The sequence below is a fragment of the Scomber scombrus genome, chromosome 6 (genome assembly GCF_963691925.1).
Source record: "Scomber scombrus chromosome 6, fScoSco1.1, whole genome shotgun sequence".
Lineage (NCBI taxonomy): Eukaryota > Metazoa > Chordata > Actinopteri > Scombriformes > Scombridae > Scomber > Scomber scombrus.
In genome coordinates this window covers 30,840,218-30,867,517 of record NC_084975.1, presented here as the reverse complement: position 1 = coordinate 30,867,517, position 27,300 = coordinate 30,840,218, and the positions used below count along the sequence as shown (strand labels likewise).

Genomic DNA, 27,300 nt, shown 5'->3' with positions numbered 1-27,300 from the left:
GCTCCAATCCTGTATAGAAACATTGCATCTGCCTGTCACAAGTACAAAGCGTGCATTGAAACCATAGCACAGGCACGTGAGAGCTAAATTTGTATATGCTAATTTGTCCTCATCGCTAATACAGTACAAAGAACTAAATCTAAATTGTAAATCTCACCTTTTCCCCTGTAAATGTTAGACAAGACAAAACAAAAAGTTTGCTCAGAATTGACTTAAAACATATTCTAATGAGCCAGTGTGGCTTTAATAATTAACATGTGGAATCATTCTACAGCAGCAGTCACAGCGGGAACATATATCATATTCCTCTCAACATACTATTACTATTTTTTTAATTCCTATTGTTCATATTGCTTGTGTATTATTTATTGTTCTTTATTTTTTTATTGATGCTCTTTCTATGTTTACTATCCACCTTTTTTGCTGTAATACTGTAAATGTCCCCACTGTTGGTCTCTTATCTTATGGTGTGCAGAGGTTTGACAGATGTGATGAAAAAAAACTCAGGTGAACTGTCCATCATGGAAACTGTAGCAACCTGTCCCTCCCCATTCTTTCTCTTCTACTTTCCACTTTCCACTGTTGTCATCATTGAATATGATACATTACCTATGAAATTGTATATGTATTCAAAGTTTATTTTCTTTAACCCTCCTGTTGTCCTCGAGTCGAGGAAGAAGGAAGGAAGGGAAGGAGGAAGGAAGGACAGAAGAAGGAAGGAAAAGAGGGATGAAGGAAGGAAGGGAGGAAAAAGGAGGGAGGAAGGAAGGAAAGGAAGAAGAAGGAAGGAAAAGAGGGAAGAAAAAAGGAAGGGAGGAAGAAGGAAGGAAAGGACGGAGGGAGGAAGGAAGGAAAGGAGAAAGGAAGAAGGAAGGAAAGGAGGGAGGAAGGAAGGAAGGAAAGGAGGAAGGAAGAAGGAAGGAAAGAAGGAAGGAAGGAAGGAAGGAAGGAAGGAAAGGAGGAAGGAAGAAGGAAGGAAAGAAGGAAGGAGGGAGGGAGGAAAGAAGGAAGAGAGGAAGGAAAGGAAGGAAGGAAGGAAAGAAGGAGGGAGGGAAGAAGGAAGGACAGAAGGAAGGGAGGGAAGAAAGAGAGAAGGAGGGAGGGAAGAAGGACAGACGGAAGGAAGGAAGGAAGGAAGGGAGGGAGGAAAGAAGGAACAGTCAAAACAGAGGGGGTCAATTTGACCCGGGAGGACGACACAAAGGTTAAACAACTTGTCAAGTAGATTTTATGTTTGTTTTTTTACACTGATCAACAGTAAAATACCCTTTCATGTCAAAGTGAACTCATTTAATTACAAATATAAAATACGAAGTAGATCTTTGCATAAGTATTCACTATTTAGAAGCATCCTTCAGATACGTCTATATCATTCTTCTTTGCAAAACTTCCCTGATCCACAAAGTCTCAGTTGGATTGAGATCTAGACTCTGAAGCCATTGTTGTTTTGAAGCCATTCCTGTGTAAGCATGTGGCTGTATGTCTTCATGCAAGAAGCCACATACGAAGAAATGCCCTCTTATTTGTACCCATTGATTTCTGGGATTCACCAGTGTTTTTTCCTTACCGTTGCTCCTCTCTTAGGTAAGAGAAGATTTTACGAGTAGTCAAGTGCACCCGTACTAAGATAAGAAAAAAATGTTTTCACAGTTCACAAATAGTTTATCCAATGCAAAGAAACATAAGTTTTAAATTTGAGGGAAATAAAAAACACATGAAGATCATGTAATCAATCAGTAATTATAATAATTTGATTATTAAATTTGTGGGCTAAAAAATACAATTGGTCAATTGATCCCAATCAAGACTATAATAAGTTTAAGTTTAAGTACGTCAACTTCATTTGGTGCATCTGGAGTTGACTTCTCTTATTTTTTCTCTTAACAAATATTTAACAGAATGTTGCTGCATGAGGTCCGTTGTCTTGCTGCAAAACAAATCTTCTCCAAATTGCATGTTTCTTGCAGACTGCATTAGGTTTTCCTCTGAGATTTTCCTGTGATTTGCTGCATTCATTTTATCCTCTACCAGTCCTAATGGGCGGGCCTTAGGGGGCCAAGCCTGAGTGCTGTGTCCACCTTGATGAAACTAACAAGACTTTTTTGTTTGTTTGTTTGTTTTTTCTCACTGGCTATATTGACTATTATAACTTTAGTGGGTTGCAATATCTGCAAGTGTGTTTTTGCAAAACTGCAAGAATTTTTATTAAGCTGCAGATATTTAGAGTTGGGGGTGTAGGTTTGTGATTAATTAATCAATTCATCTGAATTATTGTTGAAATAAAATGGAAACAATTTTGAATGATAAAGGATGCTTTTAAGCCCTAATTTCAAACAAACAAACAAACAAACAAAACAGGACTGCCTGGGAGAAATCAGATGCCGATTCAATTAGTGTGATCTGGCAACTGGTTTGACTCTGACAACCCTCCAGGGCTTTCTTCTCCCCCACAGCATGATGCTGTCATCATGCTTCATGCTTGGGATGCTGTGGTTGTAGTTTATAGAATCTTCTTCCAGCTCACTTCAAAATCCCCTACATGCCTTCTGGAAAACTGTAGCTGTTGTTGTATGGACAGTTTCTCCAGTCTCAGCCTCTGAAGCTTTCAAAGGTCTCTTGGTGTCCTCCCTCACTTTAGATGCTTACTCGGTTTTTAAGGACAGCCAGCTCTAGACAGATTTACAGCTGTGACATATTCTTTCCATTTCGTAATGATTGATTTAAAACTTGAAAACATTCTTGTATCCATCTCCTGATTTTGGCTTTCAAATAACCTTTTTGTAGAACTGCTTGTTCCTTCGTCTTTATGGCGGAGGTTTGACCATGTTACCACTTACCAGAAGTTCATATCACCTCCATATCACCATCCGTTCAACACAGGAGCTCTAACCAATATTCAAATGTCATGAAAGGGCATGATCCCTTCACTAGTTTCCCAAACAATGCAAATTGGTGGATTTGGTGAGTCCTGTGGTTACAAGTGTACTTTACAAGTTTACAAGTGTAGTTTAATACTGCAGGTTCAAGAATTCAGGAGCCTACTTGTGTCGACTACTTTGTCAAAAAGACAGAGACCTGTCCTCCCAAGAAAATCTGGGTTATTTCAACAAGTGATCCAAAATAATATTGGATTTCCCAGATGGGGATTAAGTCTAGTCCAAGACCTAGAGTTGTGTCACAGTGGATAATACTACAGAATTTCATCTTTAGTCTTGGACTAGTCTTAAACTCTGTCTGAGGAACTGGATTCTATATGTTCGCTCTAATGGCTGTAGTAATTACAACAGGATCAAAGGAGGAAATCAGGTGCTATTGTAGAACCACCAAGATAAATACAACCTTAGACTTTAACGCTGTTGGTTTCCTGTTTCCAATACAAATCAGAATATTTGGGTTTTTTAAAACAATGACCATGATCATCATCTTACCTTTACCATATGGTAGCCATGACGATAAAGTAGTCATTTTAACCCAAACCAAAGATCTCTCCCTGAACCTAACCAAGTCGTCTTTGTCCTAAACCAACCAGATCTTAATCATTAAATAAAACATTTTGGAAGGCACATCTAATGATGTTGTCCTGCTGATAGAGGCATCAGTTCAGCATAATATTTTGTCATCTCATTTGGAGAAGGTGCAACTGGTGTATCTGTAGAAAATGTTGGGCTAACCTTATTACTACCTTCATTCAGGTCTGATACAGTAGGAGAGTTAACAGTAAACAATGAGGCTGATATTATAACAGACATTAATGCTGGATTACATTCTCCATTTACTCTGTGAATCCCTCAATGTGTAAATACATTGAACGGCTATTGCAGAAATAATGCAGACCATATATAGTGTAAACAATAGGCTTTAATTTACTTTGAGTGTACATGATTTAGTCATTTATTTGGTGTGAATTTATTACATACCCACACAATGAGTGCAATGCTGTTTGTTATAGTCACTCAGCTCAAACTGACATAACCACCCCCAGAAAATCTTGTGATTTATACTGACATTTAAAGTGTGAAAAAAACATCTAGTAGGAAACAATTACACTGGAATATTATTCTTTTTACTGTGGACAAGGTTACGGATATCTTCCTAAAGGAGTTTCTACTGAAAACAGACCCTGCAAACATTTCTGTGCCAGACCAAAAGTGGTTCCAGTCGGACACCAAAAACAGCAACATGCACATGAATTGTAAATCACAAAACTCAAATCACTTTTTAGTGGACGTGTGCTATTTTTTTTTGCAATGCAGATATGGTTGTGTAAGTGTCAATTACTCCTTGTAATAAATATTCTGCTTGATGTTTCTTCCTGTTAAAAGGGAGTTTTTCCTTGCCACTGTCACCAAGTGCTGCTCATGGGGGAATGTTGGGTCTCTTTAAATTAAAGAGTACGGTCTACACCTGCTCTGTGTGAAAAGTGCCTTGAGATAACTTTTGTTGTGATTTGGCGCTATATAAATAAAGATTGGATTGGATTGGATATTAGGTCTAGTTCAGTTTTGGTTTAAACACTGTCATGAGCAGACATCATAGGGTGTCATTCTTTCCATGTTCTATAAAGGTCCACCTGGACCTGACTTCAGAAAAACTTCAAATATATCAAATTTTCAATGTGCAACTCATCTATTGATGTTTAGTTTTGTATTTTTCATACAAAACCTTTTACTTTTATTTATTAATTAGTTGAGAGCAGATTGTCCTAGAGCAGGCGTCTCCAAACTATTCCATAAAGGGTTCATGTGGCTGCAGGTTATCATTCTAACCAAGCAGGAGCACACCAGGCCTGACTCATTTAACCAACTGATCTCAGTCTTCAGACAGTTAATTGTTTGATCCTTTGGTTGGAACAAAAACCTGCAGACACACCCTTGCCCTTTATGGAATAGTTTGGACATGTCTGTCCTAGAGAGTTATCAATGGGTTCAGATGATCACTGATCTCCTAACCAACATGAGCATAGAACATAAAAGAGAACTTCAGCACACTTCATGAGGAACGTTATTTCTTGTTAATGTTGCTTTTCAAACTCAGCTCATTCTCAGCTCTCGACTCTTGTGATGAACTACATGTATTCTCCTGAGAAAGAGGCAGCTGATGGCCACGCAACGTCCCGCAAATCAACACAGCTTTAATTTTGAAAATATGTTTTTTGACCGTGATGTGATGTCTTGATGTTTGCTGTCCTTAGAAAAGAATCGTGACAGAGACATGTTTTGCAAATGTTTTTTTATTGAGTTTTGTTCAAATACTAAAAGAAAGCCACAGTACTGAGCATGCATATTACGACACCACGGACCAGAACAACAATCAAACATCATGTTACAGTCATTTACATCTGAAGCCACAAAAATCAATACACTTGGAAATCTGTGATTATAACACATTGAGAAATACAACAAACCAGCAGCTCTCCAGGGCTAAATAATGACACTCACACATACACACACACACTAGCATGTCCAAGGGAGTTCTGTTATCCTACTATCAGCCAATCCACACAGTGTAATCATCCAAAAGTAATACTTGTTTCCAAGTGAATTTGCAATAAGTGGGTGAGTCACGGCATTCCGTGGTAAGATTTTAGAAGAATTAAATGAGTTAATTCCACTGTTGTCCCACTGGTAGCCATCAGGGACTTTATAAACCATATAAAGGGATTTTTTGCTTGGCTGCCCTTGAATAGCATTTCCTGTATTGTCCCCTCTGATGACTAACTCCCTGCAAGCAGTGCCTGCACATGCCCTCACATACACACACACATATATAAACACACTGAAATAAGGATTTTAAAATTACATCAATTCAACTGCCAGCCAATATACACACATTCAGCTTACAAAGAAAAGGTGTTTTTTAACTTGAAACGTGTATTTCATCATCAAATGATTTACTTCACCATAATAAAACAAAAACAAAAAAAAAAACACACCAGAAAATGAAAAACTGTGATGTGTTTACAGCTGGTGACCCAAAGTGGCCCAAAAATCATTTAAAGCAGCTTTAAGTTTTAATATGTCTGTAAATGTTTCAGGCTATTTTCATTCAAAAGCACTGTTAGATGCATTTACATATCTATATAGCACATTATGAAAAAGCTAAAAAAAAAAAAAAAAAAATCCTTAAATAAACAGGAAGAAATTATAGAACTATATATTTTATAGAAATTATAAAAACACAAATAAATATAGTGTTATAATTACATTAAAAAGCCAACAAGATCCTGCAGGATCAGTGCAGGCATGCAGTGCATTTCAGAAAAATCCCAGAAAAATAAGTAGAGAAAAAACAATAATTCACATGTCACTCACAGCACTGTACAACATCATTTACAGTAACTATAATGAAAGAGAAAGGATACAAGTACAAGACAGTGTGGGCCATGATTACATGCAGTGTGCTCTTCGAGAGTTTCATTTTGTAAAGTTTGACTTTTCAAATGTTTTTAGTTGCTTTTAAGTGCATGTTAGCTGTAATGTTGCCAAGAAAGAAATTCATTTTACACTGCTTGAGTGTCATGGGAAAAGTTACTCACACTCACATTCTTACAGTAAAGATAATATCAGCTAATATCAGTCAACACAGCGCACAACGAACATGTTCTAGGTGTATGCTAAGGTGCTAGAATGATAGAGCTAGGAATCTGCTGGGATACATGACGACCGGTGTCAATGTTCTCATTAGTTAAAGGGTAAGCTGACTTATGGGACGAGTTTAAGGAAGCAAATAATGGCCATAAATATCTACTTCACAACTTAATACCTCAATATTAAATTTATTCACCTCTGAATCCTGCATGTTATTTGTAAAGGAATTTCAATAGCAAACCACTAAAATACAGTTATACACAGGAGATGATGTTTTTGAAATTGATCAACTTGAAATTTCTACGAGGGAAATTACGACCACATTAATTCAGATATATTTCAATGTTTTCAAATGATAATATTTAAGTGTTCAGAAATGATTCAATTCCACAGTTAGGTACTCAGTTGCGTATAAGATTAAACATTTTATGGACATTATTCACTCCTGTACAAGTTCACCAAAACCTGGTGTATTCCTCGACAAAACACTGATAAAATAAACAAAAAAAAACAAAAAAAATGACCGATAGACATTTTAAGTTGGTGGGAGAATTGATAACAATGTGTGCATGTTTGGCCTAGCTTAGCACAGGAAGAAAAGAAGTAGCTCTTCACTCAAAAATTGCCCCTTTTATGGGCTTTATCCCTTTTTATTAAGCTAGAAGTATACATTTGAAAAGCAAGCTAACTGCTATCAGTGTCAGTTATGGCTAGTTTAGCATTACAGACATGTTAAACTGGGGGATTATGCTAAACTGCTATGCTAAGATCTTTTTAGAAACAGCTGGATTTCCATACTGGATGCACAGAGATTCAATAATATTATCATTTCAATCCTTTCCTCTGATTCTGGGTAATACACACACATGGAACTTATTCTTATTAAGGTTTTCCTTTAATAGTTGTTAAATTGATCATTTTTGATGGTTTGCCCAAACATCATAATTGACTGTTTTACACACTTTTCATACACTTCCCTTTGAGATTTGACTTTACAAACCTAATTTGGAGACTTTCTCCTCCAAGTAAAAATAAACAGGCATTCAAATAATGTCTTTCATATCTTTACCAAAAGGCTGAGCGCTCCAGCAGCTAGTCCAGCAGTGTGTATTAATTTACAATGTCTGAATTACTCATTCTTACTTGTGCTATACAGTATTTTTCTGAACACTCCTCATGTTGTCTTCATCAGTGAGGATGAATAGCGTGAGGAGGAATTATATCGAAAACATAATAACGGACAAAATGACCAGACAGTTTTTAATTGCACATTCATGTCTTTGGTTTGTTTGTAAGCTGATGGATCACTCATAGCATGGTAATAAATCTGATCAGTGTTGGCCACATGTTCTAAATACTGCCATATAATCAAATTCTAGGAGACAACTGACATTTCCAAATCGTTCTATGGTCTAAAGATATGAATCTCTAGATTACAGATCCCTAATGTATCCATATAAAGTAGCAAACAATCAGCAAGACACTTATAATCAGTTTTTCACACTGATTAAGGCTGGTTAGCTGTGTATCAACATCGAACACCCTCTTTGTGTTTTTCAGCCAGCAGGAGGTGTTAACAAGTAAAATCAGCAGACAAGCACTGGACTGTTCATGAGACTATGTACAAAAATACAGAAAATGATCAGTGTGTAGTGTTGAATGATAACTCTCATTGCTACTGTTTATATATTAATAATGGTAACGGTAACACCGATAACGGTTATGGTGATGATCATCATCATTGTTTCTGTGTTGATACCTTACTAATTTTATATACTTTTATCAGCACATTTTATTCAATTGATCTGTATTTTCCTATATTTAGCCACTCCAATTAATGCTTGTTTTACTGATTTATCTGTCACTGTCTTCTGTTAAAAATAAATAAATAAATAAAAAGTTTGAGCTTTAGATTTGTCTCACTAACTCAGTCAATGTAGTAACAAGGTATTTGGTTCAGCCAAAAAGCATATCTTATAATCAAAAGATAATGAGCGACTATTGACAGGATTACAAAAATGAGTATTCCCAGGTTAGCAGCAAAAGTACTTATATCCAGTGTAGCGTCATATTTAAAGGCAGAATATGCAGAATTTGTTGGCGGCAGTTTGTAAACACAACATTTAGTTGGCCCCTCCTCCTTGGCTCACCTCTGCTCTCTGTCTGTGCCTCTATTCAAATGAATGAATAAAAATGGATTTTAGCTTATACTTTACTCAAGACGAGTACAACAAATTCTGGCAGAAGGGAGACACTATGTACCATTCATCAAATTGTTGAATAAGCAGAACATTAGCATTGTGCCATTTTAGTAGATTCCTCTTGGACACCCAACAGGAAGTTACACTCAAGTTTGAGTCTGTGCTTTCCTCTGTATTCGATAAAAAATAATGTCTGTTTCATTTACTGATGTTATTCAACCTTTTTCAACGACCACACCTCTGTACTGAATTACATGGTACACAACAGATTTCATTTAAAATTCAAATTTTGAATTCAAAATTCACAAACATTGACACATTCACAAAAATAGTGCTATTGTGTGATAGTAATGTTTAAAAGATCATTATGTTTTTTATACATGAAACTGCATACAAGTGTATGTCACATGTTCTTTTCTGTGGGAGTCATTGGAGATATTAAATTAGGAAAACAGAATTGAAATTCCATCATATGCAGTTGTTCACCAACCAAAGAGGGCATGATTACTTACTTTTCCTTCAATTCATAATTGAACTTCATTACACCTTCCAGTCTGTTGGGTAAAAATGGATACAGCCACACAGCTGTAAGTAGCTTATGAGCTAATGTTTTGGCAAGATTTTTTGGCCAAAGAAATAATGTTTCCAGACCACAGTATGAATTGTGCCATTTTCTTATCATCTTCCATCTCCTTATGAGATGGAATGTACCAATGTCTTGTCTCTTTTGTCATTACCTAAAGCAGATCCTGTGCTTTAGTAACCCACAGCTGTATTGTCTTACGAGTTCATAGAAATCCTGCATTGTGGTAATATGGAAATATTTACATGATTTCCTGCTGATCGTTTGCTGTGTGTGTGTCTGCAACATTAAGCGTGTTTTCATTTGATGAGGGCCAATCCACCTTTCCATCACCAGGTGGAGACGTCTCAACTGGAACAACACCCAAACTGTAAGTAGTACCATCTCTGGTGTCATTGGGATGATCTGCCTCCTTGCCATTGACTGCTGGTGTCTCCTGATGACTGCTTCCGTTCTGCTTCATGGTCGTACCAGTGGCAGGACTCATGATGGCTCTCCTGGCCTTTAAATTGGTTCCGTTGCTGTTGGCCTGAGAGGTTTGTGAGTCTCGGATGGTGCCGAAGCCGGTCTGAATCACTGACAGCGTCCTCTGATGTCCGTCTGGCTGCTGGCAACGGTACAGCCCGCGAAATGCAGAGCGGAACTTCTGAGACATGGCATTGTATATCACAGGGTTGATAGCACTGTTGGCATAGATACATGTCCGACAAAACAACAAGAACCAGGCATCCAGATACGGGGTGGACACAAAAGAGTTGATCAAAACTAGAGTCCGGTAGGGCATCCACAGCAGAGCGAAGAGGATCACCACTACTGCAAGCATCTTGGTCACCTGTAGAGAAAAAGCAAACACTGTACATTAAAACTCCATTGAAGCCGCTGTATGTAAATAATGTGCCGAAGCCACAACATTACACAATGAGTGACAGTGGTTTATACCACATTAATTGGTGAAAACTGATTTATTAGACCCAGAGGTTCGGAAATAGTTCTGAAAATCAAATTACTATTCTGCCACAACAATCACCAAGCAGCTAAACGTTTGTGCCAAGGCTCCAAGGCCCAGTGCAATATGGGCTGATGCATCGCTGTAATTTCTCTGATTAGCTCTGATTGCTTCATGATTATATAAATCACCATCAACATGTCAGATGATGAATAAACTGTTACCAAGGAAAGTTTATATGTGCATGTGTGAGAGAGATGGTTTAGTTGTAGTAGTTTGATTTAAGACAGAAGAAGACAAAAAAAAAATCATTTCTAACCAGCGACTGCCGCTAGTAGATTTGTTCAGGTCTAGCTATCTATCTAATGAAAGTAACCTTTGGCTGAAAGCACTTTTTGTGGTTGACTTTTTAATGTTTTCCAGTTGACACTCATATTAAAAAGAGAAAGAGTGTACTCTTCTAACATAACAATAAAAAACATTTAGCATGAGGACTATCCAAACATAATGCCCTCTCAGGTAATGTTGGCTGGGTTGCCCAAGGTATAAACCTCACGAAAGAGCAGGACAAAGCTGCTTACATTGACCTAAACATCCATGATCAAATATGTGATGGATTGCCATCACATTTTGTTTAGACATTTATGGTCCAAAAAGGATGAATCTTACTGACTTTTGTGATGCCTTAACTTTTCCTTTAGTACCAAAAGCAGGACAAAGGTGTCAATTATTCAATAGAATATGATATCTACTCAATGAGTTTGACACAAAACTTGTACAGATATTCCCAGTTCCCAGACGATGAAGCTAAGTGGCTTTGGTAATCCTACGACTTCTCCTCTAGAACTACCAGAAGGCTGAGATCATTGAAACAGTCTAAACAACTGTTAGATAGATTGACAGGGAATTTGGAACCTATTAATGTCTCTTTAACTTTGGTAAACCATTAGTATTTCCTCCTTCATTTTTTTTAAAGTGTCCAGTACTTTGCTTTATAACCATATACTTGCAAAACTAATCCCATAACTCCCATTAGCCTCAGCTGTACTTTGTGTTGATTGCTAATTAGAAACAAGCTAAAATAAGATGTTGTGCATAGTAAACATTATACCCATGGCTGCCTCTACCATACAGAAAATCTGGGCAAGTGCCAGTTTTTGTGCCATTGAGTAGAAAGGGGGCATAAATGACGGGAGAAAAAAAATGTGTTTTTTTGTTTTGTTGTGTTGCTCCACAAAAATAGGTTTGACCCATTCATCATTATCATTATGGTCGCTGTTGAAAACCTAGTGTCCAAAATGAACTATGGAGTTACAAGGTTTCAATGTGTCAATTTGACAGCTGGGCAAGTGATGATTGGTTAGTAGGCCACAAGGCACTATGGTTACGCTGTAGGTTTTTAGGTTGAATTGAAAAATGATCAATTAGCAGAAAAGGGACAACGCCAGAGGAAAACAAAAGCCCAGCAGGGCTGCCAAAAGAAAGAAAAAACTAAATTAAAAAGAAGAGAAAACAGCCACAATTTCTTTTTTAAATACCCTTTTTCAAAAAGGCTAAACATGAAGAAGAGGAGGTTGGAACAGAAATTAATTATGGGGAGGTGATTGCGGGTCCCTGGCAGTACTAATCCAGTCTTGATTATACCCTCTCAAATATGAGCATGTCACTAATTGTCATTGTGAACATCTTAGCATGTTGATGGTCACATTAACTCAAAGCACTGCTGTACCTAACTATAGCATCACAATTACCATGGCTGTAGACCCCTTGATCTTGTTATACCAAACCCCACAAACTAATGTGGTTATTTATGACGTCCTTTTTGGCAATTACACCTTACTTACTAGAGAGAATAAGCACAGGCAGAAAAGTCACAAAACTAAATGGACAGCAAGGACATTCAACCTCAAATGACAAAGTGCTGTCGTGTCGGGGTAGGTGTGTTTGTGTGTGTGTTTGTGTTCCTTTGTGTGTACAACATCCCTCAGCATGCCTTGACCCTCCTCCCCACCCTGCCCCACCACCAGCCGGTGACCATGGTAACGGCTCAGACATTTCTGAACCCCTGCTAGACAGAGGTGGCGAATAGAGCCAAGACAGCCTGTAAGACTCCAGTGATTAGTCTTATCACTCAACAATAATGCTGCACACCTTCACCCTCACCCTCATCCCCTCCTAGCCTCACCCCCTCCATCTAACTCCATTTTAAAGCTCTCACACCCAGCCTTCGCTGTGCCGTTATAATTCTGATGAAGCGTGGCTGTCCATGTTTTCCAAACCACAGCAAAAAAAAAAAAGGAAGAAAACAATGTGTGGCAGGTTGATAGCAGGTATCATGCACATGCCCCCTCTCAGCAAAATGCTTTTTGAGATAAGGGTCTGTGTCCATGCCTTAAGCGCCAATGGCAGCCACCTCAGCAGGTAGATAAAGAGTAAGAATCTCTGCACAACACAGCGTTTAATTGAACACGAAGGAGGCGGGGAGGAGAGCTTTCTAATTATCTCTGTGCCGCGATAATGAGACAGAAAAGCATCGGGTGACATTTTGAATATGCATATTATGACTGTAATTGTGTGACGGCATTACTTGACTCTGGCATTACAAACATTTTTTTGCATCCTCCCAGACTGGGTCCAGTCTTGGATGCACAGTTCTGCCCACTGAGCCAAAGAATTCACATTTAGCTTCTGATGCTATCGACCAGCCCTGGGCAATAATGACCAGGCTTCCCCATCTCTCTTTCTCAACATGCACTTGAGGAGATCACAGACATGAAGAAACTCTCAGAGATTAAAACTACACAGTAATCTCACACCACACTGTATTAATCTCCAAGCATAAAAGTGCCATTCTTTGGCATGCACAAGTTTATCAAACTCCTATCAGATTGAGTTGGTCTATCAAACGATGAATGAAAGAGCATGGAGTGCCTATTGAAGAACTGAGTGGGTAAAATCATCTGCGGTATTAAGTACACTTCAATGTAAATCCCAAATCAAATTATGCAAATCTTCTGCTCTTATATGGAGCCCCTTGAACACATGAGATTAGGATCGTCTCTCTGGTCTCGCATGAGAGTTCAGTCTCACCGAGGCCTCTGTTCATGGAGAGATGTGACGGAGAATCAACCAATGATAAAGTTTGGAGGTCTGCATGTAAGGTAAAGCATTCAAGACCTATGAAACTAAAGGGTTATTGAGGAATCTATGGCTTTGATCAACCTCTAGAGACTGCAGTGCTCACTGAACAATCTCTTTAGAGTTGAAACATGGAAGGAGTTATCCAGAAGTAAAATCCTGTCTTCAGCATAGACAATGTTATGGGACAGGCAGTTGAAGCTTTAATGGAAATTAAACCTCCCAGTTAATTCATAAGTACAAAATATAGGTAACTGAAATATATGGTTATTTTAAAAAATCAAGAGTCGAAAATGGCACAAAGCAATAACTGTACATGAAAAATTAAAAAAACATCATATTTCCCTCAACTCTACAGAGAGTTTTAGTGTCTTTCTGGTCATTGTTTTGGTTTTCCAGCCCACATCTTTACTGTTTGGTTCCATCTCAATATTAACATCAACCTAACTTCCAGCAGCAGCAACAAGCTCTGATTTTTCTCAGTTGGTATGAAAAATTGTCAGGTGTTGAGTTGGTGGTGATCAAACCAGAGCTAAAAGAAAGTAAGGAATATATATAACACATTCACTCTAAAACACCTTTACAAGATTATACATGATACATAGGCGATACTGTATCAATGTTGAGTTTACAGCTGGTTCCACTGCTCCAAAGTGTGCAAAAAAGTAACAAATTATTGATGTTGCCATAAAGTTATGTTCTTTACAATTTGGTTCCTGAATGATTTGGTGACCCCTGTGGTTACTGATGGTAACATCAGCTAAGTTATAATAATACAGTGTTCCACTTGAAATGACATGTTTGCATTATGAGTAGCAAAAACATCATAACTTTCAGAAATAAAAAAGAAATAATTCATTTATTTCTTAACTTGTTTCTTCTTGTACCATTAGTCTTGCAATATTTAAAACTGTTCTGCTGACAGGTGCTATGGTAATATCTGTATCTAACAAAGTATCCCAATGAATGCTTGTGAATGCTTTTATGAAAGAAATGCTCACTTTGTATTAGCTATAATGATTACAACTGCTTGAAAAGACCTACCAGTTTTCAGGCAGGCAGGAAGTTCCGGTCCTCTGAAACGAGGCCAACGCGGAAGTAACTTAAAACTGCATTCTATCAAAAGGCCACCAGGGGGCGACCGTTTTGGTGTCAAAAGGATTTCCGTCTCTATACAAGTCAATGGAGAATTCACCAACTTCTCACTTGATTTCTAACCTCAGTAAACGTTTTCAAAATGTGTTTATGGTCTCAATCGCTAGTTTAAAGCCTTCTTCAATGCAGTATGATGTTCATTTGTGAAATGTTGGCCTCCCTGATTTTATATTTGATGATAAAGCAGGGTATGCATTAGGGCGTGGCTACGTTGTGATTGACAGGTTGATTGGTTCACAGGTTCAGGAGGGCGCCTCATGCCCCTCCTGATGCCCATATAAGTAGAATCCGTGTTTTTATTTTTCCCAGCATGTGCCTGAAATTTTCAAGATGGCGCTGCTCAGATCCGATACTATTGGCTTCCGAGCAGCAGTCCACAAACCAATGGGTGACGTCAAGGATGTTACGTCCATTTCTTATATACAGTCTATGTGTTAATTCATGTTATTCAGCAATTGCAATAAAAATACACAAGTACAGATACAGGTGGATGGGGTGGACATCGAAAGAGTACACGAAAACAACTTTCGTGGGGTAATAGTTGATGATAAAATAAACTGGAAATCTCAGATAAAACATAAACAAAGCAAACTGTCTGGATCACAAATCACTCCACATTCTCTACTGTTCACGGATCTTACCATATTTACATTACTGTGCAGAGGTTTGGGGCAATACTCACAAATGTACAATACAACCACTATCCATACTGCAGAAAAGAGCCATAAGAATAATTCATAATACCGGTTATAGAGATCACACAAATTCACTATTCTTAAAATCAAAAACATTAAAACTCACAGACCTGGTTCATTTTCAAAGAGCACAAATCATGTACAAAGCATTAAACAATATACTTCCTGGAAATATTCAAAAAATTGTTTTTTAACAGAGTTGGGGGTTATAATCTGAGGGGGGAGTTCAATTTAAAACATCAACGGTCACGCACAACATTAAAACGTTTTTGTGTTTCTGTTTGTGGAGTGAGGTTGTGGAACAGATTGGGTGTGGAGCTCAAGCAATGTCCAAGCATGACCCAGTTTAAAAAGCGGTACAAACACATGGTTTTCACGAGGTACAGGGAGGAAGAAGGGCTTCAACAATCGGGTGTTTTCATGAATAATTGATGTATTTGTTCACTTATTTTTTATTTATTTATTTTTCTATGTTTTTGTAAATATGTAAATGTGTATGGGAATGACGGATCGAATGATTGAGTAGTGGAGAAGGGGTAGGTTTAAATAAGCATATGCTTCATCCTACTCCTTTTCGGACATGTTGGGTTCACATTATTATTGTTGTTTTGACTATTCTCATTGGTTTTGTTTGTTTGTTTGTTTGTTTGTTTCTTAGATTTTTTTTTTTGTGTTACTTATACGTATGTTCGAAATAAATCAAATCAAATCAAAAATCAAATCAAATTTTAAATCCTGTACAGAAAGAGCAAAGTCACCCAGTAAAAATAAAAACAACTAACACATGGAATTATAAAGGTAAATACACTGATTGGTGACTGATGAGAAAGTGCCAGACATAAATAGAAACAAAAATGAAGTTCAATATAATGAGAATGAAAAAGGTCATACCCATGTTAAACCCACACAGGTGGTTTTAATTATTTTGGCTAATTAGATTTAGTACGTTTTCTAACCAATAATTAGGAAGCTCACAATTTCAGAGAGCCTTTTGAAAACACATTTCAACTTTATTGAATGAAATGATGAACAATCATAACAACAAAAGCCAACCCAGTATAGAGAAAATGCAAAGGCGCTTGAAATGCCACGTTCCCCACTGGTTAGCATGTTAGCTTTCAGTAGTTGGTGAGTAAAGTGTTATCATAACTGATAGAACTGATGGCCAGAGCTTTAAAATATATAACCAAAGTTGTAATACTTTTTTTTTTTTTAAGATTCTTTAAATTTTGGATATATAGACCATTTTCACACATTTTAAGTAAACAAAGTAAAAGCAAGGTGTAAATAACATTAATAATAGCTCCATTGCTAATTGTCCCCATGAATCATGTCAGTAAGTGAGCATACACAACACCAGAGCGCTACAGCTGGCTCACCCAAACAAAATGTCATTATTGTTACAAATTCCACCTGTGCTTTTCTGACTCTGACAAGTCAAAATGCCAAGAAAAGGGTACATTTTGCAATTACAGTGGGAGGTTTTATTAATAGCTGTCGTGACAAGGTCCTTTTGAATTTGCTACAGTTCTGTATTGGGTATCTGACTGGCATCTTCTCCATAGTGGCTGAGACTCATGGGTATCTTAGTATGTAAAGCCATCTGCCATGCCAAACTGACAGAAAAACATAATTTCTCAGGAGGGAATTTAATAAATATAACCTGATGGCCCTCTCCTCTTCTCCCCCCTGTTATACATTACCGAATCTTGTAAGTCAAAGATAACGTGTTTGACTATGTAGTAGTGAGCTAGCTATACAAAGCAGGGATCAGTGTGCATTAAGTGAAGCAATAATGTAGTATCATCATGATTATTAGCTGTGAGGATGGTTTCTTCATTTGAAAGTGGGCTCCTTCAGCTGATGATGACACTAGGTGAAATACTAGCTACCAGACTATTGTCTTTTGATTACTGTACGCAGATACTGACCTTAACTCATGAAAACATTCCATCACCCAGGGATAACTAATACCCAATTATCAAATTTTTAAGCATTTCTTCTGGCCTGGTCAAAAAAGTGATGTTTCAAAATAGTGCTACTCTTAACATACATGTCAGTTGGTTGGGAAACAGAACTAAGTGATTCCTCAAGCTCTGCTCCATCGCATGCCTGTGATGTGATTATCAACTTTGTTGGTCTATTATTACCTAAGACAAAATCTAATCAACAGTATCTCTTAACTGTGACTTTAATTTGTCACCCCGTGGTGGTTCCACTTCATCCCTTCATAGCTAAAGTGGCAATGAAGGAATTGGTGAACTTATATACCACTTTTGGCTTGCCAAAGGTTATCCAAACAAACCATGGCACTAATTTATGTCCAAGTGGTGTTACAAGTGTTGGCTGTGAAGCATCAAATAGCTAGTGCCTATCATCCAGAAAGCCTGGGGCACCACAGCACTTCCACCAAATTCATAAAACCATGTTGCATACATGTGTTGAAACTATTAAGGAACATATTCTGCTTTCAGTCCTGCAGAACTGGTGTTTGTTCACGCAGTTCGAGGTCCATTGAAATTGTTGCATGAGCCGTTGATAAGCCAAAACATACTGGACCACATCAGTTCTTTAAGAGAGCATCTTCACCATGCCTCTGAGGTAACTAAAGAGGCACTGACAATCTCTGAATCTAAAATGAAAGGTCACTTTGATAAGAATCAAACGAGAGTCAAACAAAGTTTTAATCCGGAGACTCTGTGCTGGCTTTCCTTCGTATCACTGGTTCTAGTCCATAAGTGAAACAGATTGTGTTATTCGCACCCCAGATAGGAGACATAAAACTTGTGTCATGTGCCAGTTATCTAGTGAAACAGATGCATCCATTTCAGTTAAGGTGTTGCTTGTAGCTTTAGCCTCAGTGTTGCCTTCTTACTCTCCCTGGGAAAATGATTTAATGACGCAAGATACTCTGTTCTGTGTGCTCGATTGCACAATTCATCAGGTTGATTGAAAATCATCATGCATTATTCTCAGATGTACCTACCTAAACCACTGTCTTGCAACATGACGTTGTTTGTGATTGTCCTGCTATTAGCAGCATGCTTACCATGTGAACTCCACAAAAAGAGTTAAAGTGCAAAAAGAGGTTGAGTATTTATTGAAGCATGGCCTTGCTGTCCCTAGTTCAAACTCCTTGAGCTCTCCCTGTGTGTTAGTGCCAAAGTCCGATGGGACCCCACACTTTTGTACTGATCTCGGGAAAGTAAACAGTGTTAACAAGCCAGATTGATTTCCTCTACCTCGTATGCAATATTACATAGATACATAGATCAGGTCACAAAGTTAGACTTGCTCAAGGCTATAACTGGCAGGTGCCCTTGACAGCCTGTACTTCTGAGATTTCTGCATTTGTCACACCAGACAATTACCTGCAGTACATGGTCATGGTATTTGGTATATGCTAGCAAATTGTGAGGCATGATTATGTGATTGTCTACTTGGCTGATCTCATGTGGAACCTCAATCCACTGTTTGTCAGTGTTTACAAAAGGCCTCTTTCACCTTGAGCCTCTCAAAATGTGAGTTTGTTAAAGCTACCATCATTCATCTATGCAAGCACATTGATCAGGGTCAACTGTGTCCTGTAGATACTAAAGTAACTGCTATCTCTAAGTGCCCTGTTCCCACTAAGCAAGAAATGTGTCGTTTTTTTAGCTTAGCTGGTTACTACCAAGGGTTTTACCTTAACTTTGCTTCCATTGTGTCCCTTTTGACAGACTTACCTCCTGTAAGGTTTGGGAAGTAAAGTGTGAGCAGGCTTTTCAGACTGTAAAAACCCTTCTTTATAGTGATCTGGTGCTGTTGGCTCCATACTTTGCCGTACTAGTCAAGTTTGAGGTTGACACAAGTGGTACTAGAGCTGTGGCTACAGAAAGATTCCTTCAGCATTGATCATCCAGCGTAATACTTCTCTAAGAGGTTCTCTGCAAATCAGCATAAGCAGAATTGAAAAGGACATTCTAACAATGCTCTATGCCCTCCAGCATTTCAAGGCTTACTTTTTCTCGACTCCACAGCCGGTGATATGTTTGTACAGTCCACAAACCTCCTCTGTTTCTAAACCTTATATAACCAATGACCAAAAATGGTTGTGACAATGTTTTGGCCAATGCCCTTTCACACGTACTTTAGGATGACACCACTATGTTTGTCATCTTAAGGGGGGGGGGGGTGGTACAAGTCAACTGTGTAAAGATATGAGCTGGGTCTATATAGGTGGCTCCCACACTCTCTCACAAGACCCAGCTTTTTATTTGTTCTCTTATTTTTATTTTTTCTCTTATGTTATTCTTTTCTTTTCTTTAAACATGCGTAAAAATTGTCGTCATGTGTTTTGAGGCCAGAGGTGATTCACAGAAGATCACTGCCACACGTTCTGCTGCTCACCTACACACATTTTTCCTCTCTAAAGGTCATGCTTTACGGTTGCATGGTCCCACTGCCAAAGTTGGTTAAGTGGCGGCATGTCAATGAACGTTTCCAGCTTAGAGAGGATATCAAAAGGATGTGATTGGATATCAAAAAGATGATGCCCATTGGAGCACATTGCCGTTCAACCACCAGTGGGGTCAGAACACGCTCCCCTCGGTGTCTGACCTCTATTATTGGAAACTGTCCTGTCAGTGGTGCAGTTCCACAATGAGAATGAACTCTGGTAATGGATATAGACACTGTGTAAATATGGATAGTCTTGTGAGCAAAGAACACACCAAATTACACATTTTATCCGCCTCTTTCCGGTTCATCACAGATGCAGCCACAGGTTTAAGCCAGGGATTTAGGCTGACTGTGCGCCGCTGTCTTATCTATCAATAAGAAGTAACAAATTGGCTTTAAGGTTGCGGTGGTTGCCACTTGAAGGTCATGAATGGAAAAATGCAGGGCCTTTAGGGTTCTTCATGACTCTCATCAGTTTAGCTGCCACATCAGTTTGGGTTAATGTGATGGTTCAGGTCTGAAACATCATTAGTCTAGCATCCATGTGGACACCTCAGTCACTCAGCAGGCAGAAAGGCTGGTGCAACACTTTGTATCAGAAGCCATTGCTAGAGATGAAGTGTGTGACTGTTATGCATTTGTTTTTGCCCTTCAAAGTGTAATTGGGCCTTTTTTGACTGTTAATGTGACCTTTCTAATGTTCCTTATGAATATCACATATTTCTGCAGGACAGGAACACAGTGATATTTCTGTTCTTATAGTGATGCAAGGTTGAAATGTCACTGTCTGATGTAAGTAATGGTTGGCTTTTGTGTACAAAAAAGCCAAATCATTGATATCATTGGTATTCTCTAAGTTAGCCATGGTCATGTTGTACTTTGAAGCCATGAAAATCATCCTTACTAGTGAAAAATCTGATTTTCAAGCAGAAAGACGATGAAAATAATATCACATCCATCATGAAATCTGGACACACATTAATTGATTTTAATGTAATTGTATCTGATAGGTTCCTGATGGGAACACCAAGCTATTTTCATCAGTGACAGACTGATATCTCCAATTATACTGTATAATCACACTTTTTATAAATCCTTTATGTACAGTGTGAACAAGACTAAGACTAGACTAATCTCAATCATTGTAGAACCGGGCACATGTGCACTAGCCTCATTTCCACTCCCACATTTAGCTATAAATGGATGAGGACGCCCTTAACCTTAACCAGCCACTTTCATATCAATACACTGCCTGCTCCACAGGACTTAACATCTGTCAATGAAACAAACAGGAAAGAACAAATGCAATTTCACCGACTGTGTTGCACCGACGAGGTTCACAAACAGCCACAACAGCTGTCATTATGCATGGCTGGGTGGCTCTTTATACCATCCTCAGGTGAAATGAAATTCATTAAAATGACAGGCTCATCTTTCTCTTTCTTCAATTATACTATACTAGAACAGAGCCCGATCAACAGGGGCCTTTTCTGAACAGGCCAGCTTGGCCTGTGACTACTACTTCAGTGAATACAGTTGATGTGAGGTGTGAATGAGTTTATACACCAACAACATGAAAGAAACTAACATTCAATCATACACAGATGTTATAAATATAGGCTAAGTATTCTAATAGTAAATAAATGTTCTTTTCTCATTTCAAGTTAAATAAGAGCTGCAAAAATAAAATAGTGTACATTATAAAATAAAGTGGATTGATAATATTGGGCTCTTAGATCATTCCTATTCTGTGCCTTCAGTTCGGATTTGAGTGGTTATGTTTTCTACAAAGATTTGTGCTTTGTCTGTAGTGGCGCTTCACAGCACATGAGACAAACTGGTTTTGAACTGCCCATGGAAGTATTTCCTTTGTTTTATGCGCTTAACAACCTGTTGACCTGAATGTACCCGAACGCCTCCTGTGAAGTCACTGCTGAAGGCACAGCTGATCTGATAAACGTGCTGCTAACGCTATGCTTTCTGTCTAAACATGGGGTCAGAGTGTCCACTCTTGATTTAAAGCTGTGTTTTCACTGTCTACTTTTCTGTCTTTAGAGTACTTTTCTCTGACTTGTGTCACAACTCATTTCTAGTCTCTCCCTGACATGTTGGTGTCAGTCTACAGAGCCCTGAAGTTCCACCCTGTCTCCGTACAGAGTGGAGTGGCTCACTGATTTATTCAAAGTTTATTCATACTGTGTGTTCAAATTGCACCAAATTCGACACTATGCTCTATTTGTTCCCCTGTAAGGCACCCGCCAAGTGTAGGTCGATCAGATGGACGGTTCAAGAGATGAAGGACATACAGACATTCACACAGACAGAGATTTCTTCCTTTATAACACAGATATGTGAACACTTTTATGGAAACATGTCCAGAAACCTCTGAGAAGCAATCATTTCTACTATTTTCTTTTCATATGTCAGGACTAAATGTGGACATAAAACTACACCCCTCTGGAATAAAACAGGCTTGGTCGTAACCCTGTCGTTGAGGCTTTCAAGGTTGAAAAGCCTGAGAGAAAGTATTCCACATCCAATAGCACAGAGACAAAGCAGCGCTGCAGAGCAATACCCTGCAAACTGGCTTTTCTCGGAAAGAAGACTCTTTGACTGCTCAGCCAGAGGAAAAGAAGCCATTACCACTCAGATTGCCTTCAGGGCGTCATAACAGCCAGGACATAGAGCTGACATGAGGGCACTTTTGTGAGGCAATGGATAGCAGAGACATCATCACCACGCTGTTAAGAGGGAATCATGGCCTCTATATTCCCAGCAGATCATACACACACAGCCAACGACGAGACCGGGGTCAAATGTGACTACAGCTATCGCACAGCAATTACTTGACCGATAAGATACGATATAACAACAAGAGAGGAGAGAGCAGAAAGGGGTTAATGGGAAGGGGGTGAATGCAGGATGAGGTACAGACCTGTTTCCTTGAGGAGAGCGCAGTCTTTGGACGGCTCTGGCGACCACCCTTCCCCGCTTCAGAGGTTTCCCGGCAGCTTCGACGCAGCGTGGTGGCACTGGTTTCAGGATGGTTGGGCAGAGGGCTGGAGGGACAGCAGCGGCGTGTTAGAGCACTTATCCAAGAGGTTGGATGAATTGTTTGGTTAACATGTTAGGAAGAGGTTGGGTTGATATAGTACTGGGTGGAAAATCCTGCAAAAATACTCTCAGGATTTTCTCATGAAGTGCAATCATTTATTGTTTTACCCCAAATATTTCTTGTCAGGGCAGAAACAGCAATGATACAACCACTTCTTTAGTCAAAAAACATGAATCTGTTACTTGGATTTCTGCCCAAGCACCTATTTTTAATAATAGGCGGGCCATAAATAGAGATGTGACGCAATCAGAAATTTCAGAAACAGTGATGCTTTGTACACACTTGTACAAACAAGCAGTATTTTGGTCCTTAAGGTTGTTCTAACTTGTACAGCATGAATGTTCTACACTTATACTATAACACTAGTGACAAAGAAACAATGACCCAAGGATATTTTCTCACTGATCCATTAAAAAGCATCAAAGATGGCTGATTTGACTAAGTCAGACAGCTCACATTAGCTTCGGGTAAACTTTTTGCACGAAACGAGGACCGTGGATTTTGTCTGGATTTTTGTCTCCCATCACTTACATTGAAAGACATTAGAAATTTATATTTTAAGGGAAAATATGAACAGAAGGAATTTTTACAGTATGCAAAATGTGTCAATGTTCATGTGGACACCTGACTGTTATTTTAAGATGGGCTTGAAAAACTGTGAATTTGTCCGTTAATTTGATTCTTCCTGCCAGGTTAATGCCCACGTGTGTGAAACTTTCCCCCGTGTAACGCAGACATTCTGTTTTCTGTTAAATTTGATGACTAAAGCTGACAACAACATTTCAGGATGATCTCAACTGGGGTTTATTGACAAAGTTCCATGAGAGTGATGACAAGTAAACTGATCTCTACGACTAAAATCACTAGGTCACTCCTTTAGTTTTTATCTCATGGTACCAGTGGGTTTCACTGGTACCATCCTTGTTCATGATTTTACCTGAGGTAGAGGACCCGTGCTATCAGTCCATACAGCACGATGGCCAGGAGCAACGGGATGACGTAAAAAATGGCAAAGTCAATGAGGTAGATGGGCAGGTAGAGCTCCCGCTTCACCTTGTACCCGCACTGCACATGTCCGTCCTGGCTCACCTGCATGTCACACAGTTATTGATATAGACACTGCAAGAAAACATTGGGGTGGCTCAGAGAGTCTCACTGTGAGATGCATGTAATACTGTCATAGGTGCAATCGCTTACATCTGCACACACATAATAATACTGCTCTCAGAAATGGCACCAAGCTCTTGAAAAGCTTTTCACATTTCCCTGCTGTTGAACCAGTATTTATCTTTCAAATCAAAGTTGTTTTATTTCCCTTTTCATGATTCATATACTTACTGAAACACTATGGAAAGGCTATTATTGTCTGTATTTTCAAGTAATGCCTGCAAGTGTTTCCACATAGCAATTTAGCTTGTAAAAAACATTATGTGCCCTCCTGTGTGTGTGTGTGTGTGTGTGTGTGTGTGTGTGTGTGTGTGTGTGTGTGTGTGTGTGTGTGTGTGTGTGTGTGTGTGTGTGTGTGTGTGTGTGTGTGTGTGTGTGTGTGTGTGTGTGTGTGTGTGTGTGTTATAGTGTTTTTTCTAGTTGGTCACTATGGCCACAGACATTAACATCTGTCCTCTGAAAAAAAAACTGATGCATTCAAATTATTCAGTCAGTAATTAATCTGTTGTTGTCATCAGGCAGTTAATAAGTAACATGCAGAATATAAAATGTGTTTCTTGACCTGAATGTCCACCAGGAAAAACCACAGCATGCAGTAGACGCAGGTGAAGATCCAAACTCCGGCAATGATACGCTTCGCCCGGGAAACTGTACACACCGTTTGAGCCTTCATTGGATGGCAGATTGCTATGTACCTGCACATGGTGAGAAAACACAAAATAATTGTGGCTGATAATTTTTTATTTTATTTTTTTAGTCCCACCAATCTGTTGGTAAGTAGAACCTCTGAGATCTTTATGCAATGTGTTTCCCATGTAGTGATCGTGAGTAATGGCAGCTCAGGTGTCAGATTTTCACACTTCAGCCCTCCCCTATAGCTGAATATATATATATATATATATATATCCTTCCATCTTGAATCATTGGCCACAGATGTTCCTAAGATTCTATGAAGCACACAACACTGTAACTGTGACACTGTCCTTCCAGCATGGCCGGATCTACCATACGGGCAATCTGGGCAAGTGTCTAGGGGCCCTTAAGCAGAAAGCCGGCCTCAATGATGGGAGAGAGAAAAAATGTGTGTGGTTTTTCTTTTTCTTTTTTTTTGTCAGGGTCTACAGAAATATGACACATGGCTTAACTCATTCTCTTGATGTTGGTCGCTGTGAGAAACCTTGTATGTCCAAAACAAAATATGGAGTTACAAGAATCAGAATAAAATAAAGGTTGTTTGGGGGACATGAGCTTCAGTGCTACTAATGTAGCCTTGCCTTCCAGTTACTACCATCAGGCCGTTGCTATAAAGCCCCCTTGGCCAAAAAACTCCCATATAATTCCTTTATTCCGACTGCCATAAGCATTTTAAACAAAAAATGAAACAACCGTGTACTATTACATAGCAAAAGTAAAAATGATATATTTTTTGTGGGTTGTGCGTTGCATCTATCAGAATACTGTATATCCTCAATCTTACAGATGTCTGCTTTCTTCTCTGCTTTCGTCACATCTTCACTGGAACATAAGTCTGCTGAGCTGGTGCACAGTCTGTGGAAATACTAGATTCAAGCTTTGTTTTTGCAGGCTTCTGTGCAGAGAGTAGGCATCTATGGGATCATAAATATACTTACCAATAAGGTTTGGAACTAGGTCTATTACGATAACTACTTTTGTTGGACAATATATTGTCTCAGAAATAATCGCGATAAACAATATTATTGTCATTTGAAGATCATTTTATACCACTGATATAATGATAATATAATAGCATAATAATGCAAGGGGGGCAGGGGGTTGGATTTGAGAGTGGGTGCTATGCTTCTGCAAAAACACAGACTTCCATTATGGTTGGGGACAGAGTTATTTACCTTTAATTCTTCTGCAGTCTCCACTCAGGACGTACACAGTGAGGAATGGAGGACACTACTTGTTTAGCCAATGTGACATGAATAGCCTCTTAGCTGTTAATGTGAATTGGGCCAATATTGAGGTAAAAAAAAGGTCATGTCCATGTATCATGTGATAAGTCCATCTATAGACATGATGATGTTGATAAGTACATTTTTGTACGATAAGTCGATAACGTAATTATTGTGACAGGCCCATTTGGAACGCTGTGGGATCTACTCACAGATTAATGTACAGAGTGCTGAAGTCTCAGGTTGGCCTCTATAAGTCATTATGTAATATAGTTGTCTAAAATGTGTCAATTTTAACAAAGACTGGGATTAATGCCAAAGCATCCAAAATTCTGGTAACATTAATTTATAGATGCATTAGTAATTGTTTTGTTAAGACCATTGCAGTATTTTCATGCAAAATACTAATTTTCCATGTATCGGCACATCAAGAAGTAACTGACACTACAGGGGAAATGTCTTCTTCAAACTTTCAGCTAACTGGATGTGTTTGTTGCCCTTTAAAAAGACGGGAACAGGCAACGTAGATAAATTAAGAACACTAATGAAATCATCAGTGCAAACGAATTAATAAATCAAGGGCACCATTTTTTTCCCATGTCCCCTCCTGGGCTTTTATAAGATTAAATCATGACTGAAACATCATATATTCTAGGACTTAATGTGCAAGTGAGTTGAGCAAGAATATTTGCAGTTCTGCAACACTTGTAAGCCTGTCATTGTTCTGTGCATTTAAAAATACATGTTATCTCACATACCAACTGTCAGTATCTAGATCCTTCATTTAAGTAGAGCAACTTAAGGGTCCCAGTTATCAGTGACTGTCTTTCACATTGTGTCTTTGTTCACATGTAGACCATACCATGAAACACTTTTCTTCTTACATACTTTAAATTTCCTGCCAGTAACAACTCAGAACAGCAAAGGCTACTGTGAGATTAATGGTTTGTTGGTTACTTGTCCACCCTCACCTCTCCACAGTGAAGGCAGTGATGGAGCAGGATGACACGTTGATGCCCAGGTACTGCAGGTAGGTGATTCCCAGACAGCCGGCGTGCCCAAATACCCAGGTGCCTGTCAGACTGTCCGAGACGTTGGGCAGCCCTGCCGCCACCAGCACAGTCAGGTCAGCTATGGCCAGGCTCACCAGGTAACAGTTGGTGGGTGTCCTCATGTGGCGTGCGGTGAGGACCACGAGGACCACCATGATGTTACCCACGATGCCCACGCCGCACACAAGCAGGACCAGGAACACAGACACCGTCTTGTACTCCAGGGACTCGGAGACAGCGACAGTGGGGGTCAGGGAGATGTTGGTCGGGATATCAATTCTGGAGCTCACATTGTCGGCCAT

General features: G+C 38.9%; 1 protein-coding gene across 1 annotated transcript; it reads right to left on the bottom strand.

The window, feature by feature from the left end:
* Positions 1-9,612: 9,612 nt before the first annotated feature.
* Positions 9,613-27,300, bottom strand: trhr2 (thyrotropin releasing hormone receptor 2). Its single transcript, XM_062421014.1, has 5 exons — positions 26,918-27,300; positions 24,590-24,722; positions 23,798-23,949; positions 22,681-22,804; positions 9,613-10,203 (listed from the first exon to the last, which is right to left on the bottom strand). The coding sequence occupies exons 1-5, from the start codon at positions 27,298-27,300 to the stop codon at positions 9,613-9,615; spliced, it is 1,383 nt and encodes a 460-aa protein (XP_062276998.1).